General features: G+C 40.6%; 1 protein-coding gene and 1 pseudogene across 2 annotated transcripts in view; one reads left to right on the top strand and one right to left on the bottom strand.

The window, feature by feature from the left end:
• LOC102094352 (cytosolic phospholipase A2 epsilon) overlaps positions 1–10,624 on the bottom strand; it is a 33,139-nt gene extending 22,515 nt beyond the window's left edge. Inside the window, exons 1-3 of one of the 2 annotated variants that reach the window (XM_013366920.3) lie at positions 10,490–10,624; positions 9,989–10,024; positions 3,839–3,911 (exon numbers count right to left, since the gene is read on the bottom strand). In XM_013366920.3, coding sequence (XP_013222374.2) covers positions 3,839–3,911; positions 9,989–10,024; positions 10,490–10,516 — 136 coding nt within the window. In that variant the 5' untranslated portion in view covers positions 10,517–10,624. The remainder of the gene's footprint in view (positions 1–3,838; positions 3,912–9,988; positions 10,025–10,489) is intronic. The other variant, XM_065064553.1, reaches the window with a different exon arrangement.
• A 2,461-nt stretch (positions 10,625–13,085) lies between these two features.
• Positions 13,086–14,362, top strand: LOC135579660 (uncharacterized; annotated as a pseudogene).
• The last annotated feature ends 360 nt before the right edge of the window (positions 14,363–14,722 follow it).

The raw sequence follows: 14,722 nt of genomic DNA, 5'->3' as shown, positions 1-14,722 counted from the left end.
TACTTTAAGTAGTTGAAAACCTTTCTCAAACTGCTGGCTTCAACGAAGAATGACAGTTTTTTTTTGCAAAAAAAGTAAAGTGCTCCCCCATCAAAGCTGAAAAGTTTTATTTCCTTATCACAAATCAGAATGTGCCAATTTAATGTTAATTTGCTGATTAAATTTTTAGAAGTTCTGTCTTTCTCAGCAAGTCTTTTGGAAAGAAAAATCAGTCTCAGCACCAGGATTAAGTTACAATTTACCCTATCCCTTCCTACTACTCTCTCTGCAGACTAGAAAAATCTTGCCATTGCTCAAATCTGGGGAAGGAAACCATAAGTACCATCATATCCTCCATATTCTGACTGCCGCCATGTTTGGAGGCAGAACTGCCTGGGAGTGAAACTTGCAGGCACTTGATACAGGCACTGACAGCCTTTCTCTCACACGTATAATGCAATATATATCCTCCCTATTTCACATAAGCAATGTTCAACAAGTCATCTGGTTCTTAATGCAACCTTGTGAGTCAGAAAAAGTCGGATAATTCAACCCCTAGTCAATCCCTGCATCATGCTTAAAACCCGTAACAGTGTTATTATCTCATAATAAGTACAATTATTTTTGTGTATTTCCTTTTTATCTTTCAGTAGCAACTACAGATTTAGATTTTTCTACTAAGCGTATTTTTCCTGAGCTGTGCTTTTATAATGTAGCCAACCATGCTATCACTATCAGCAAAACCTCGTTAGTGACTGCAGGAAGGAAAGTGTTTCCAGAAAGTTCCCTTAGACAAATCTGATCAGAACAGCAGGACCAATCAGACATTTGGCAGAGGCACAAGTGTAGGCAGATGAAAACGTAAATGTTTAATATTGATTAACGTTAGAGCTTCCATTTTTGAAGGGCTTGAGAAACACTGATGATTTACTTCAAAGTGATGACATAAGGGCTAAGCAAATAAGTAAATTGAGAAAACTTGAACTACTTCCCCAAGATCCCATAATGCAGTCAGTGCCAGGGTCCAAAACACAGTCTAGATTTTCAAGCCTATACTCAAATCTATTAAAATTATTTTTCTCTGGAACAACAGTAGGGAGAAAAGACTCTTAAAGTATATTTATTTTCCACTGTTAAATAGGAATGTGAGAGACAAAGGCCGAGAAGAAAGATTCACTTAAATAAATTAAGCACAAACTCTTCACCAGCAAGAAAATATGAAAGGATACCATTGGAGTAGGAAACACCAAGGTTTAATGAGAAAAACAGGGATGATAAAGGAGGAAATAAATAATAACTCAGAATTGTAACAAGAAGCATACTGTTACCATTACAAACAGGTAGAAAAGAGGTACTTTCTCATACTTGAAAATACTGATGATTTGAGGAAAACTAACTGAAATGTTTGGATTTTTAAATGCCTTTTTAATGCCTCCGTAAAGGTAAAGCCTGCCTGACATATCCTTCCCAGTACTAACAAAAACCGATTTTTTTTCCACAGTAATTTGAGTTTCCTCAGAAAATTAATTTTCTGCTGAGTAAATATTCTTGCTGAAAAGTTTTTAAATCTCTCTTCCAGATACACTCTAAACAAAGCCTTGGGAAGCCCAAGTTCTGAATTCAGGGCATCTCAAGGGTGTAAAGATATGATATTCATCTGTTCTTGAGAACAGAACTCCAGGAAGTAAGGCAACACAATAAGGCAGACATGCTAACAGACTTCATGAAGAAAGACTGTACGATTCACTGTGGTAAGGAGCAACTGTGAGCAAATAATTCCTGAGAAGGACAACCACAGTGAATTGAAGCATAAGCAGACGACCTGCTGGAGCACACAAATGCACACAGAATTGTGCATGTGGGTTTGCAGACGCAATTGCAGTGACTGCCTGGGCAGATCACGTATTTGGTTGATGCAAGTCGCTACGCAGGCGTTTGTACATCTGGGTTTCGTTAAATAAAAAGTCAGTGCATACAACTATAAGCCCACAAAGTGTGTGTTTCTGCACATTAAAATAGATATTTAACCTCTGAAAAACATAGAACTTTACATCTTTTAAGGTGCCCTCGCTTTGTCTAATGAATCAAATTCCTTTTCCAAAATGACACAGTAAACAAAGTAGTTTGATCAACTGTCATTTCTAGACTAAGAAATATTAAGACATAAAGAGTAAACAAAGAACGCAGTAAAACATAGCAGATTTTTTAAAGCTGAAAAAAGAAAAGGAAAACATAAGTAAGCACAGTAGCATGACATTGTGAAAGATGTCAGAGTAACCCAGGATACCTCAAGTGCAGTAGGGGTTTGTTACCTGATAATCATCATTCATTCAAAATTACTGTTGTTAAGCACCACTTCCATGTGTTCCAACCATATTCTTCCTGCCAGAAACCACTAAATTCAACCTCAGATAAGAAGATAGAGGTTTTCCCTCTACTCTTGACCCATTACATTAGTTGAAAAATCAAAATATATAATAGATTAACTGAAATTTACATCTTGTTTCCTTAGAAACTATGATATGCTGGACAAAATTCTCAGTGTGCCAAAAGAAATTTAATTTTGAGCCAAATTCAGCAAGATTTTGGTGAAAATATTGTGAGCTTTTCCTCTTTGTTTCACAACAAGGAGGAAAAGCTTTATTCTTGTGGTCTTTCTTGTAGCTTTATTCCAATTTATTCTAGTAGTCTTTTAATTTGAATGTTCTTATTCTCTTTTTCTTTACTTTGCCTTTTCCTTTCATGCCTTTCCAACTTCTTTACATAGACATTTCACCATTCAAACATCCCCAGTGACATAACTGCATTTTGAAAGGCACCTGGACAAGCCCCAGTGCACCCAGGAGACTGGGCTAAAGAGGACCCACATCTGTGGAACAGAAGCTGTGAGGAAACTCCTCAATTAATTGGAAATTCTAAAATTCAGAGTTAAACCAGTCTCTCCCCTGGGTGAGCCAGTGTCACATCTGGACAGTGAACAAACTATTCTTTCCATCTGTTCAAGACTCTTTCTTCCACCAAAGATTTTCTTTTTCACATTTGCTGCCACACTGGTTCAACAAGCTGATGCCCACTAGTCTGCAGAGGCAGAGATTTTACAGAGATCATTACAGGGCTTGCACAGCTGAGTATTACCAGACTCTGTACACTCCCCTACTGCAGAGATTTGTTCTGTCTTGGTCTCTTCTCATTATGAACTCCTGTGATCTGACTATGACATTTTTCTCTTCCAGCCTCTATTCTAGATATCCTTTTCTTGCTTCCCCTTACTATCCCCCACTTAAACCCCTTTAAATCTCTCACAGTAGTACTCTGTTTAAGTTTTTCTGACTTTTAAATTGCTCCATTGTCTAGGTTAAACACATTTCCAGACACACCGGATTTTATCACCTTTTCTTGCATATTTATAAATTTTGCAGAAGAATGTTTTTGCTTGTACTTCTGTTATATTCATAGTTTTTCCTACTACTGCATATTTTATATTTGCATCACCAGTCCTCTCCTCTCTTCTGTACAGAAATTCTGTAGCAAATAGGTTTCTTACTCAAAAGTACAAGAATTTTCATCATTTAAACAGCAGCCCTCTGATCAGCAGCTAAGTCTGATGTCACAAGGGTAGGAAATACATCTCATACAGTGAAGTATGAAAGCAAAAGATCAAATGCATCACCTTGCTTGAGCTATTCTCCTTACACTTAAGAGCAGAAAGCAACACTTCACCATCACAATAAAAATAATTATTGTAAACTCGCAGCAACATGTATTTTTATTCCAATACAATTCAAGAATAACATTGATAAAATATTTTCTTTACTTTAAAGAATTACAAGAAACTTCCAACAATAGCAGAAATACTTACACAAGTCTGCTTTCCGGGCATTCCTCACTCTTAGTATTTTTACAGTGAGCAAGTTGAAAGGAGATACTGGTCTCTGCATGACAATTAAAAAAATAAAATAAAATAAAATAAAATTTAAATTAATATTATAGTCTATAGTTACCGAATTACAGACTGCTGCAAGCCTGAAGTTTTAAGGATGTAGATAAAACAAGGTTTTTAAGGTTGAGCCAATATCATTTATCAAACCAAATGCAGCAGCTGGAAAAAAAAAATGCAAATTTTTGGCACAGAACCCTTTTCAGGTCTGAAAGAGAAACAACAGATTTCAAAAACACATTTGAGGTGAGAAGAGGTACTGAGAGCTTGATTTGATAAAGACCACTTCTTTTTAACACCACTCCATTATTATCACATTAAACACCCCTACAGTACACGCACGGGTGTCCTCGCCTTTTATCACCACTGCCTGCAACAGAGCAGGCTGCCTCTGGGACACCAAACACTGTCACAGTAGCTGTGCAAACAGAGCTACGCAACCACCATGCACCAGCAAAAGCTGCCGCACCAGCACAAGCTCCCACGCACAGCCTAAAAGGCAAAAAATGCAGCTGCCAGTGACAAAATACATCTTGTAAAGACTGATCTTCATCTCTGATCACCAGCATTTAGCTACAAAACTCTTTCCAGACATGATCTTAGGAATCAACTCAAAACTCTGCTAGATATCAGACACCTTGGGCTCAGAAATATTAATTCTGTAATACTTCATAGCTACCATGGCTCATGTCTTCATATTTCACAGGGTGAGAATCTACCCAGCCAGGCTGGGATCTACTTTTATGGGAAGCAGCTCTGTGGAAAAGGATTCTGGGCGTCCTGGCAGACAAGTTCCATATGAGTGAACAGTGTGCTGCTGCAGCAAAGAAAGACAACAGGATACTGGGTTGCATCAACAAGGGCAACACCAGCAGAGACAAAGAAGTCATTATCCCACTCTGCTCAACACTTGTCAGGGCACACCTGGATATATTGTGTTCGGGTTCTTCACAAAAGATGTGGACAGGCTGGAGAGGGTCCAGAGAAGGGCCACAAAGATACTCAAAGGACTGGGAAGCCACCATATGAGGAAAGGCTGAGAGAATTGCATTTGTTCAGCCTTGAGAAAAGAGGGATGAGGGGAGACCTCATCACCATGTTCCAGTATTTAAAGGGTGGTTACAAATAAGATGGAGACTCCCTTTTTACAAAGAGTCACATGGAAAAGACAAGGGGTAATGGGTATAAGTTACTCCTGGGGAGATTCTGATTTTTCATGATGAGAACAATCATCCATTGTAATAGTCTCCCCAGGGAAGTGGTGGATTCGCCAACGCTTTTAACATTCAGCTGGACAGGGTGCTGGGCCATCTTCTCTAGACTGTGCTTTTGCAAGAAAGGTTGAACTAGATGATCTCTGAGGTCCCTTCCAAGCTGGTATTCTATGATTCTATGAAATTAACTCTTTCCCTATTTCACCTTGGAAATAACTACTTAACATATTTCTTTTCTCTTCCACACTAACTTCTGTTTCATAGGCACCATCTTCCCTTTTAAAACCAACACTCTCTCGACACTTGCTTAAAATTGGTATTTAGCTTTGAGACTACCGGTTCTGGTTTAGAACAGAAACATGTGGTTTGTGCTCAAAAACTTGTCTAATCTTTCTATCCATACCAGCTTCTCAGAACAGATATTAACTCATAAATCCTCTCACTCCTGCATTCATAGTAATACTGTACCCTAGTAGAGTTAACACAGGGTCCTAACACAAATATATGGGTTTTCTTACTTTGTATCTGAAGTACCTGTATTAACCATAAGCAGCAAAAGTAAAAACAATGTACTGATGCTAACTAATAAAATGTACTTTGCTACAATTTCCTTCATACATACTATACATTTTGCCAGACCATTTATCTTTACAGCTGTAGCACAAGGCTTGTCCTGAAGTGTTTCTCCATGTGTTAGCAAAACATTAAGCAACTGGAACCACGATGTGACACTGGGCGCTAACACAGCGTAATGAAGCAGGCCCTTGTCATCACCAACAAAAACCTCAGCACCTCTGAAAATGCAGCAGAGATGAAGAACAACCTCTAAGAAACAGTCTGGGTAATCCCTGGCATATCATCTTGCACTTCCCTTTGGGTTAGCAAGGGGCCTGAAGATGCAGAGTTGAAGGTCAGTGAGACAGCAGCAAGAAGGTTGGAATAGTCACTGATATGGGCACATCTTTTCTCCATTATTATAACCTGTCCAGATTCTAGCACAGGGAACAGTTTTATTGTGCACAGTTCGCAAGCACTTAAATCGTCAGTCATGGGACATTACAGCTTGTCTCAAAGAGTATTTCACATCTCTACCTGCTCCATTATCCCAAGCATGGCCATAAAGGAGAACTTAAACAGACATACCGACATACCTTGAAAGAAAAAAAAAAAATAGTTCTTTAGGGGATGAGGGGAATGCATATATTACCGTCTCCAGTGAAAAAACAACCAAAAGACATCATACCCAGACGATATAGTCAAACTGCCAGAACTGTTTTTCTGTATGCATTAGGTAGAACTGAGTAAAACACAGAAGCACTCCTAGGCATAGGGATCAACAGACAATGCTTGTCTGTCCTTGCCAAATCTACTGACATGTTTGCTACATTTATACTTGGTCCCTGTTTCCCACACAATGAATTCTAAATGGTTTTGTCCTCAGCAGTGCTATTTTGGCAGAAGAAGTGGAGCATATCTTTACTGAGGAAGGATGAGGCTTGCATGCCTTGAATACAGAAGAACAGACTTGAGCAGAAGTTCCCCATCCCAGGGAAGCGCTATAATCGCTAGGCTAGACACCATTTTAAAGGAATAACCTTTGCTCAGCTCTTAGAAAAGAAGCATCTAGACCTCCGCTTCGTGTATCCCACTGCAGTCTTAAGTGGCACACAGTGATAGGATCTAAGAAGGGTGCTCCTGTGCTCAGATGTTCCTGGTAGCTGGATGTACCTACTTATGCAGTTTCCTGCTCAGGTGTTACAATTCCCATTTTGGTGTATCCAGCTCTCCAAACTTATTGAATTAATCCTCAGTGTGTCACTCTGGGTTCTAAAGTCCTTTCCCATACTAGTGATTTGGAAGTCGGACCTTATAGTTCCTAACTTCTAGATGCGTGAATGCTCTGTCAGGTTTAGCTGTCAGCAACTTGCTCAAAGTCACACAGGAAAACTAATGAGTGGCATATCTTAAGCTTGATATGCTAGTAATGGCCAATGACATCCACTTCTTTCCCTTTAATGTGACAATATCACAGGCTGCGTAAGTTCTGAGGCCAGAAGACACCGAGGTCAGTTATTATACACACTTTGACTTTCAGCTTCTGTATTTATTTCGTCTGAGACATGATTGTTAACTCATAAACCGGAAACACAAGCCAGGTATTTTAATAATCACTGTTGAAACTACTTAAATATGTGAGATTGCAAATGCAAGACTTGGTCACACTGTCCTACGTCAGATAAAAGTTCAATTAAGTGCTGTGGCACACTTGTGCAATCCTTACATATCTGTTCCCAGGGAAGTCAATGGGAGTGTTCGCATAAGTGAATCCTCATCTGTATGAATAAAAGTTACATAACTAGGCTCTAAAACGGCTCTGTTTCAGTAAATTCCAAGTTTACACTTCTACAAAAGTCTTTTATAGATTTTTTTTTCTTGAGGAGTGAAACACATACAACATTCCCAATTTATATCAAGAGAGAAAGCAAACACCAAAGCAAAGCAGCCTCAGATCTATTTGAAGCAGAGCACGCCTCTCTGAGCTTTCTCTTTAAAAAGAAATAGAAATCTCACTACTACTTTAAAAACTATGAAGACCAACAAGGAAAACACTCAACCCTGTCAGAAAGAGTGGCAGAATTTTAAAACACAGATCATTGCCTTGTTTCTGACCTGGGTCAGGTATGTAGCACCTTTTAACTTCAAAGAGTTTTGGAGCCTCAAGGCAGGCAGGATTGCATTAAATTACTATGTCTACCACCTCTAGGCAAGGTCATATACATAAGAAACACTTTTCCTTATACTACATGTTTTGTATTTATTTCATCCATTTTAAAATACCCGATAGCTGGGTCTTACTAAGTCAGCAGAAGTCACCAGGGTTTTACAGAATAAAAACAAACGGAGCAGCAGTGACTCAATGTCTGTTTCTTTTTAAGAGCTACGTAAAATTTGTGTGACTTCAGACTGCCATTTTCATGTGATGTTTCTTCTCTTCCTGTTTGGGGCTCCACAGCTGGACTCACAAGTTAGAATAAATTAAAATCTTAAAAGAGAAACTAAGTCAAGCATTTCCACAGTTCAGTGTGGCTTTTTCTCAAGACCACGCTAGCCTATATTATTTTAATATGATATAGTAATTTGAGTAATCTAAAAAGTATTACTTTTTTGTCTGCCAGCTTAAGGGCACTACCAACATTTTCTCAGCAAGTATTTTACATGTTGTCTTTAATTTATATGGACACTCAAGTTTCAATCTCATACATCCCATGGTTTCTACTCAAACTGCCTCTGATAATGAAAACTAGTTTCCTTAACTGAGCCATTGAGTAACAAAATATAACTCAAGATATATTATAGTTTTATATTTATTATCATAAATAATAACTCTCAATGAAAAAAAAAAAAAGGAAAAAAAAACAACACCTAAACCAAACCAACCTCAGGTTCCTTCCTGATTTTTGCCTCTATGAGCCTCGAAGAGTCAGGGCAGAAAGAGCAAGCTTTGGGTCCTACTCTAAATGGTATGTACTATATTCATGTCAGTTCTGCTACCCTAAATATCCTAAAAACAAGAGGCAAAACTAAAGCCACTGAACTGTACAGGTCTCATACCTAGAGATCTACTAACAATGTATAAAGCACTAAGGATAAAAACAGCTTAATCCTCTAAACACAGGTCAAGTTTACAGGATTAAAAGTAACAATTTTTATGATCCTAGCATACTTCCTTGGGGCTGTCAGACTATACACAGAAACATAAACATTATTTTAAAAGCAACTTTTTGAATACACTCTGCAAAGTCATTGCTTTACCACAACGTTTCACTTTGAATAGAGAAGGCAAGTGGCTCTCAGGCACAGACAGGCGTCAGATGCTTTCAGTAACAGCAAACCTTCCTGAGGCAGACTGAACATACCTTTTCAGAGGATCCGTGTATCACTGCGATACCCCATGTGGAACCAAAGCCCAAAACAAACTAGGCTGGGAAATCCCCACACAACTGAAGCAGGAGCGAGAGCCCATCTACCAACTGTGGATTCCCAGGGAGCTGCAACAGATACTGGCAACTCCAAACCCATAGCCCCATCCTGTTGTCACTGCCATTGTTCCCATTCCCTGGCTCACAACATCATATCTGTTTTCCTTTATGCTAATACCTGTTAACGTGAAGGTCTGCTAATTGCCCAGGGTGTTTTCATGTGCCTGTGCAAAGTATTCATCCTCAGTTCAACTTTTACAAAACCTTGTTGCTCTTTTTTCACATTCAGAGAACTTTGGGCACTGCTCCCACTCCTACAGGGCTGATGAGATTGGGCTTGTCAGGAGACTGAATGCAGCACAGTTATTCCACAGTGCTACCTGTTCTGACACCGTGTTTTTAAACACCGTGTTACACAGAGAATTGCAAGCTCTATGGCAGTCATTACAGCACAAAGAAAGACTACAAGGACTGCTAAAGCACTAAGAACAACTGCAAGATCCACTTACACAGAGTCTTCTTGTGAAGGAATAACATAAAAGACAAATGGGTATTTCATCCAAAGATGTCGAAACACAAAAAGGGAGGAATTAAAAAATTAATATTCATGAAGTAAAAACCAGCCCAGATACAGTGCAACACCTACTCACACCATAAGCATCGGACACTGACAGAGGCCAGACTATTTACAGTTTACCGAAAGCCAAGGCAATATTTCATCTACAGAGCTGAAGTCACAGCTCAACTTTTCAGAGTTCAATCAATATTACAGTACAGTTTTCCCTTGAGCCATTGAATTCCTAAGATTTTTTTCTTGTGATCTACCTACATTCAGCACTAAACAGCATTTAATGAAGGGCCAGCTAATTACCACCTACCGTGCTCACCGCTGGTGCTGTGGTGCCCGTAATAGTCTAGGAAAAACAACACAAGGCAAAGTTAAGAAAACTAAGCTACATGTTAAACTCTTATTTTAGGCTGACTTTTGAAAACATCTCACATTCATAACCGTACTTAGAGCTATGCTCATTAACTACCCTTATTATGTGTTTTACCAATCACCAAACCAATCACAACCCTGTGCCAGCTTATTTCCTTGACGTACAGTTGTTGTTTGCTTTTGTTTTTTTTAAGCAAGCACAATAAGTAATGTTGTTAGCCTTAAAACATAGCTTGAAAATGCAGACATACCACAAGGTTCCATAAAAGGCTAGATTAGGAAAACTATCTATGCAACCATGAGATCTGACAAACAGCAAATTCGCCTTCCGTGGATTCCCCATACACCTTAAACACCTTGGTCTCCATTGTAATCAACGGAACTGGAACATGAGACAATTTCACCCACTTTATTCTTGCTATCAGCTTCTTTTCCTTACCTCATTTGAACTTAAATTTGATCCCATTGCAGCCCCAGTTGCATATGAGTCCAATGTCAAAAGACACCAAGTTGTACAGCTGACAGGAACTCCTCATGCAGATTAGGGGTGGAGGAATAGGGATTTTATGACGAGGCTCTCCTGCCCCACCCCTTTATTATTTCCAGTCATTAGGCAGTCCCCTCCCTGCTTCCTGCAGCCTATTAGAGCACCTCAACTGAGTCAGCAGAATGAAGAGCAATTTATTTTTTACCCGCTGTGATGTTTGGGGGGAACACTGAAGCCCCCCTCAGCCCAGGGAATCCTTTCTTGAAAATACTACTGCTAATAAAAAAGTTCTGCATTTAGGCAACAACTCTAACATGCAGGCAAAGAGTTTGTGACTAATTAAATCACAGCTGTCAGAGCATCTCTATATGGCCACCATCACACTCCAGGGTAGTGGAGAGAGACCTCAACAGCTTCTTTCCGAACAATAACCTCAAATACCTGGTAGCAATCTTCCTGTAGCCACATGCAGTTTAGCAAGGTGAGTGAGCCCATTGCAGTGCCACAACTAAGTGACTTCAAGACCCATGCTCCTCTAAAGCTACTTTGGGCATCTCAGTCACCTCACTTCATGGTCAGTATTCTTTGCCTGGACATTTAGCCTATATCTAGCAAAAAAATGAATCTGTGTCCAGAAAAGTTTGGAGTTTGATGTTTAAATGCAATGAGAGTGTGGGGAGGAGCTCTAAGCAGTAGGTGAAACTTGGGGGTGGAAGGGTGGGGCAGGAGAGAGGGTTGTGCTCTCCTGTGTGGGCCCAGGGTGTGCTACAAGCTGTTCACCCATCCTCAGAGCTCATTTGAAAGGGATCTTGTGTGCGCTTGCCCTCACAGCAGGGCCAGCAGTCACCATGCAGGAAACACAGGGCCACTAAACCCTCCACGTGTCCTCTTTACTCTGGTGTGCAGTGACTCACTGCCTGCTGGAGCAGTGTGTTACAGGAGCCCTAAATTAGCATATATGTGCATGCTGCTAGATTTTGGCGTGTGCAAGAGCAGACTGTGGCTCTACCACACTTTCCTGCCTCTCTGCTTGATGACAGGAGGTGGCTAGCACTCAGTCTTGCATCACGAGATCCAAGTAGGTCATGGGAAACATGTTGGGGAAAGGTTTGGTATCTTACACTTATTTTTAAATCAATATAATTGATATTGATGAATAATTCACTTCATGCAGGTAAAGAAAGCAACCTTGCAAACTACAGCAGCCACCACCCAAATGCACTCTCCTGGGCCACAGAAGCCAGTATCAAAGCAAACAGAGGGAGAGAGGAGGTATTGTCCAAGGAATTTCACTAGAGTAAAATCCTCTTTTTACACAGAAGTCACTTCCTTCTATGCTGATGTCTATGTGATGCACAAGTGATGACTGTTCAGAAGGTCTTATGCAAAATATGCAGTGTTACTATCTGGTGGTTTCCCTCTAAAGCAATTAATAACCTTCTGCTCACTCCAGAGTCACACTTTGCACAGCCTTCTCAATAGATATGGAATCAAAGCAAATTGTCTCATAAATCTAAACATGCAGTATCTGAAATGCTTCTTGAAAGAAAGACCAAAGGATATTTCTAATGAACATGAGTACCTATCCCCCCAAAAAAACAAAATATTTCCCTTTTGTCTTTATTAATTTGTATCTGTGTTAAATCCTTATGAACAAATTCAGGTGGAACAGTCACAGCTGAGAATCATTTACTTGTGCTCTTGCAAAACCAGTCACTTCGTCTTTTGAAATAATATTAAAATTAGAAGTGGGAACCTGCTTTAATAAAAAATGTCCTACCAAAGGAAAGGGTGTAGGTTATCCAACTCAACTTCCCTGTGTTCTCCTAATGGATATATATACCTATATACATTTATACCATCCCAGCTCTTTCTCAGCCAATACAAGACTGCCTGACATAACATTCACTCACGTCACTAAGTGAGATATCACTTCACATTCGGAACATATTTCCATAGTCAGTGCATCTTGCTCACTGAATGGTTCCTGATGTTCAGATTGTGTTTTCCCTTTCTCAAAATAATGTCATCATTGCCATACCCAAAACATGTTCCTAAAAAATTCTTTTTCTCCTCCTCTCAATCACCATCAAGTTTTGTAGCTGATGTTGTCTTCCCTTAACCACTGCTTGAGCTCAGGAATAAAAGGAGAGTTTATAACCTTTGGAATAAGAGGTAAGCAACTCAGGAGGACTACAAGAATGCTGTGAAGTTATGCAGGGAGAAAATTAGAAGGGCCAAAGCCCAACTAGGGTTGAGCCTAGCTACTGCTATAAAAGGTAAAACAAAGTGTCTCTAGAAATGCATGAGCAACAAAAGAAGGGTGAAGTAGAATCTCCATCCTCTGATGGATGCTGGGGCAAACACAGTGACAGAGGATGAGGGGACGGCTGAGGTAGTAAATGCCTTCTTTGACTCAGTCTTTAATGGTAAGACCAGTTGTCCTCCGGGTTCCCAGCCCCGTGAACCAGAAGACAGAGATGGGGAGCAGAATGAAGCCCCAATAATCCAAGGGTAAATGGTGAGTGAAATGCTACACCACTTAGACATGCACAAGTCTATGGGGCCAAATGGGATCAAGCCAGGGATTCTGAGGGAGCTGGGTGATCACCCTGAGTGCCGTCATGCAGCACATACAGGACAACGAAGCGATCAGACCTGGTCAGCATTGGTGTATGATGGCAGATCCTGTTTGACTAACCTGATCTCCTCCTGTGACAAGGTGAACCACTTAGTGGATGAGGGAAGTGTTGTGGATGTTGTGTATTTAGACTTCAGTAAAGCCTTTGGCACTGTTTCCCACAGCATTCTCCTGGAGAAGCTGGCAGCTCATGGCCTGGATGGATGTGCTCTGTGATGGATAAAGAACTGGCTGGATGGCCAGGCACAAAGAGTTGTGGTTAATGGAGTCAAATTCAATTGGTGGCTGGTCACGAGTGGTGCTCCCAGGGCTCAGTATTGGGGCTAGTTCTGTTTAATCAATGGTTTGGACGAGGAGATCAAGTGCACCCTCAGTAAGTTTGCAGAATACACCAAGTTGGATGGAAACGTTGATCTGCTGGAGGGTAGGAAGGCCATACTGAGGGATCTGGACCAACTGGATCGTTGGGCTGAAGCCAATTGTACGAGCTTCAACAAGGCCAACTGCCGGGTCCTGCATTTAGGTCACAACGACCCCAGGCAGCGCTACAGGCTCGGGGAAGAGTGGCTGGAAAGCTGCCTGGTGGAAAAGGACCTGGGGGTGTTGATTGACAGCTGGCTGAACATGAGCCAGCAGTGTGCCCAGGTGGCCAAAAAGGGCAACAGCATCCTGGCTTGTATCAGAAATAAGTGTGGCCAGCAGAATCAGGGAAATGATCGTCCCCCTGTACTCAGCACTGGTGAGGCTGCACCTCAAATCCTGTGTTCAGTTTTGGGCCCCTCACTACAAGACAGACATTGAGGTTCTGGAGCGAGTTGAGAGAAGGGCAACAAAGCTGATGAAGGGTCTGGAGCACAAGTCCTATGAGGAGCAGCTGAGGGAACTGGGGCTGTTTAGCCTCGGGAAAAGGAGTCTGAGGGGAGATCTTATTGGTATCTACAACCATGTGAAAGGAGGTTGTAGCATGGGTGGGTGTTGGTCTCTTCTTTCAGGTTACAAGCGATAGGACAAGAGGAAATGGCCTCAAGTTGCCCCAGGGAAGGTTTAGATTGGATATTAGGAAAAATTTCTTCACTGAAAGGGTTGTCAGGCATTGGAACAGGCTGCCTAGGGAAGTGGCTGAGTCACTGTCCCTTAAGCTATTTAAAAGACACATAGATTAGGTTATTAGGAATATGGTTTAATGCCAGTGTAGGTTAATGGTTGGACTCGACCTTGATTCTATGATTCTTGTCCAAGTCACATAAGAGGGCTTTGGAATATAGTATCTGTAAAAGCTTTGTGCAAGTTGGGAATTACTATCTCAACAGTTTTCCATTCATGCAGTAAGTTCATTATAAAAATAAGTGCATATCACCCAGAACAGTAAGTCTTTGTCATCACTAAGAAAATATTAGCTGTTGATGGCTTTTTCACTGGTGTCTACAACGAGTAGACAATCTGTTTCAAAATAAATCGTGATGCTGTAGTTCGTACCACTGGCATTTTAGACGTAGAAATACATCCCTAGGATTACGATTTCAAAAAGAGTACTACATCAAAGG

The sequence above is a fragment of the Columba livia genome, chromosome 5 (genome assembly GCF_036013475.1).
Source record: "Columba livia isolate bColLiv1 breed racing homer chromosome 5, bColLiv1.pat.W.v2, whole genome shotgun sequence".
Lineage (NCBI taxonomy): Eukaryota > Metazoa > Chordata > Aves > Columbiformes > Columbidae > Columba > Columba livia.
This window is presented reverse-complemented; position numbering and strand designations above follow the sequence as displayed.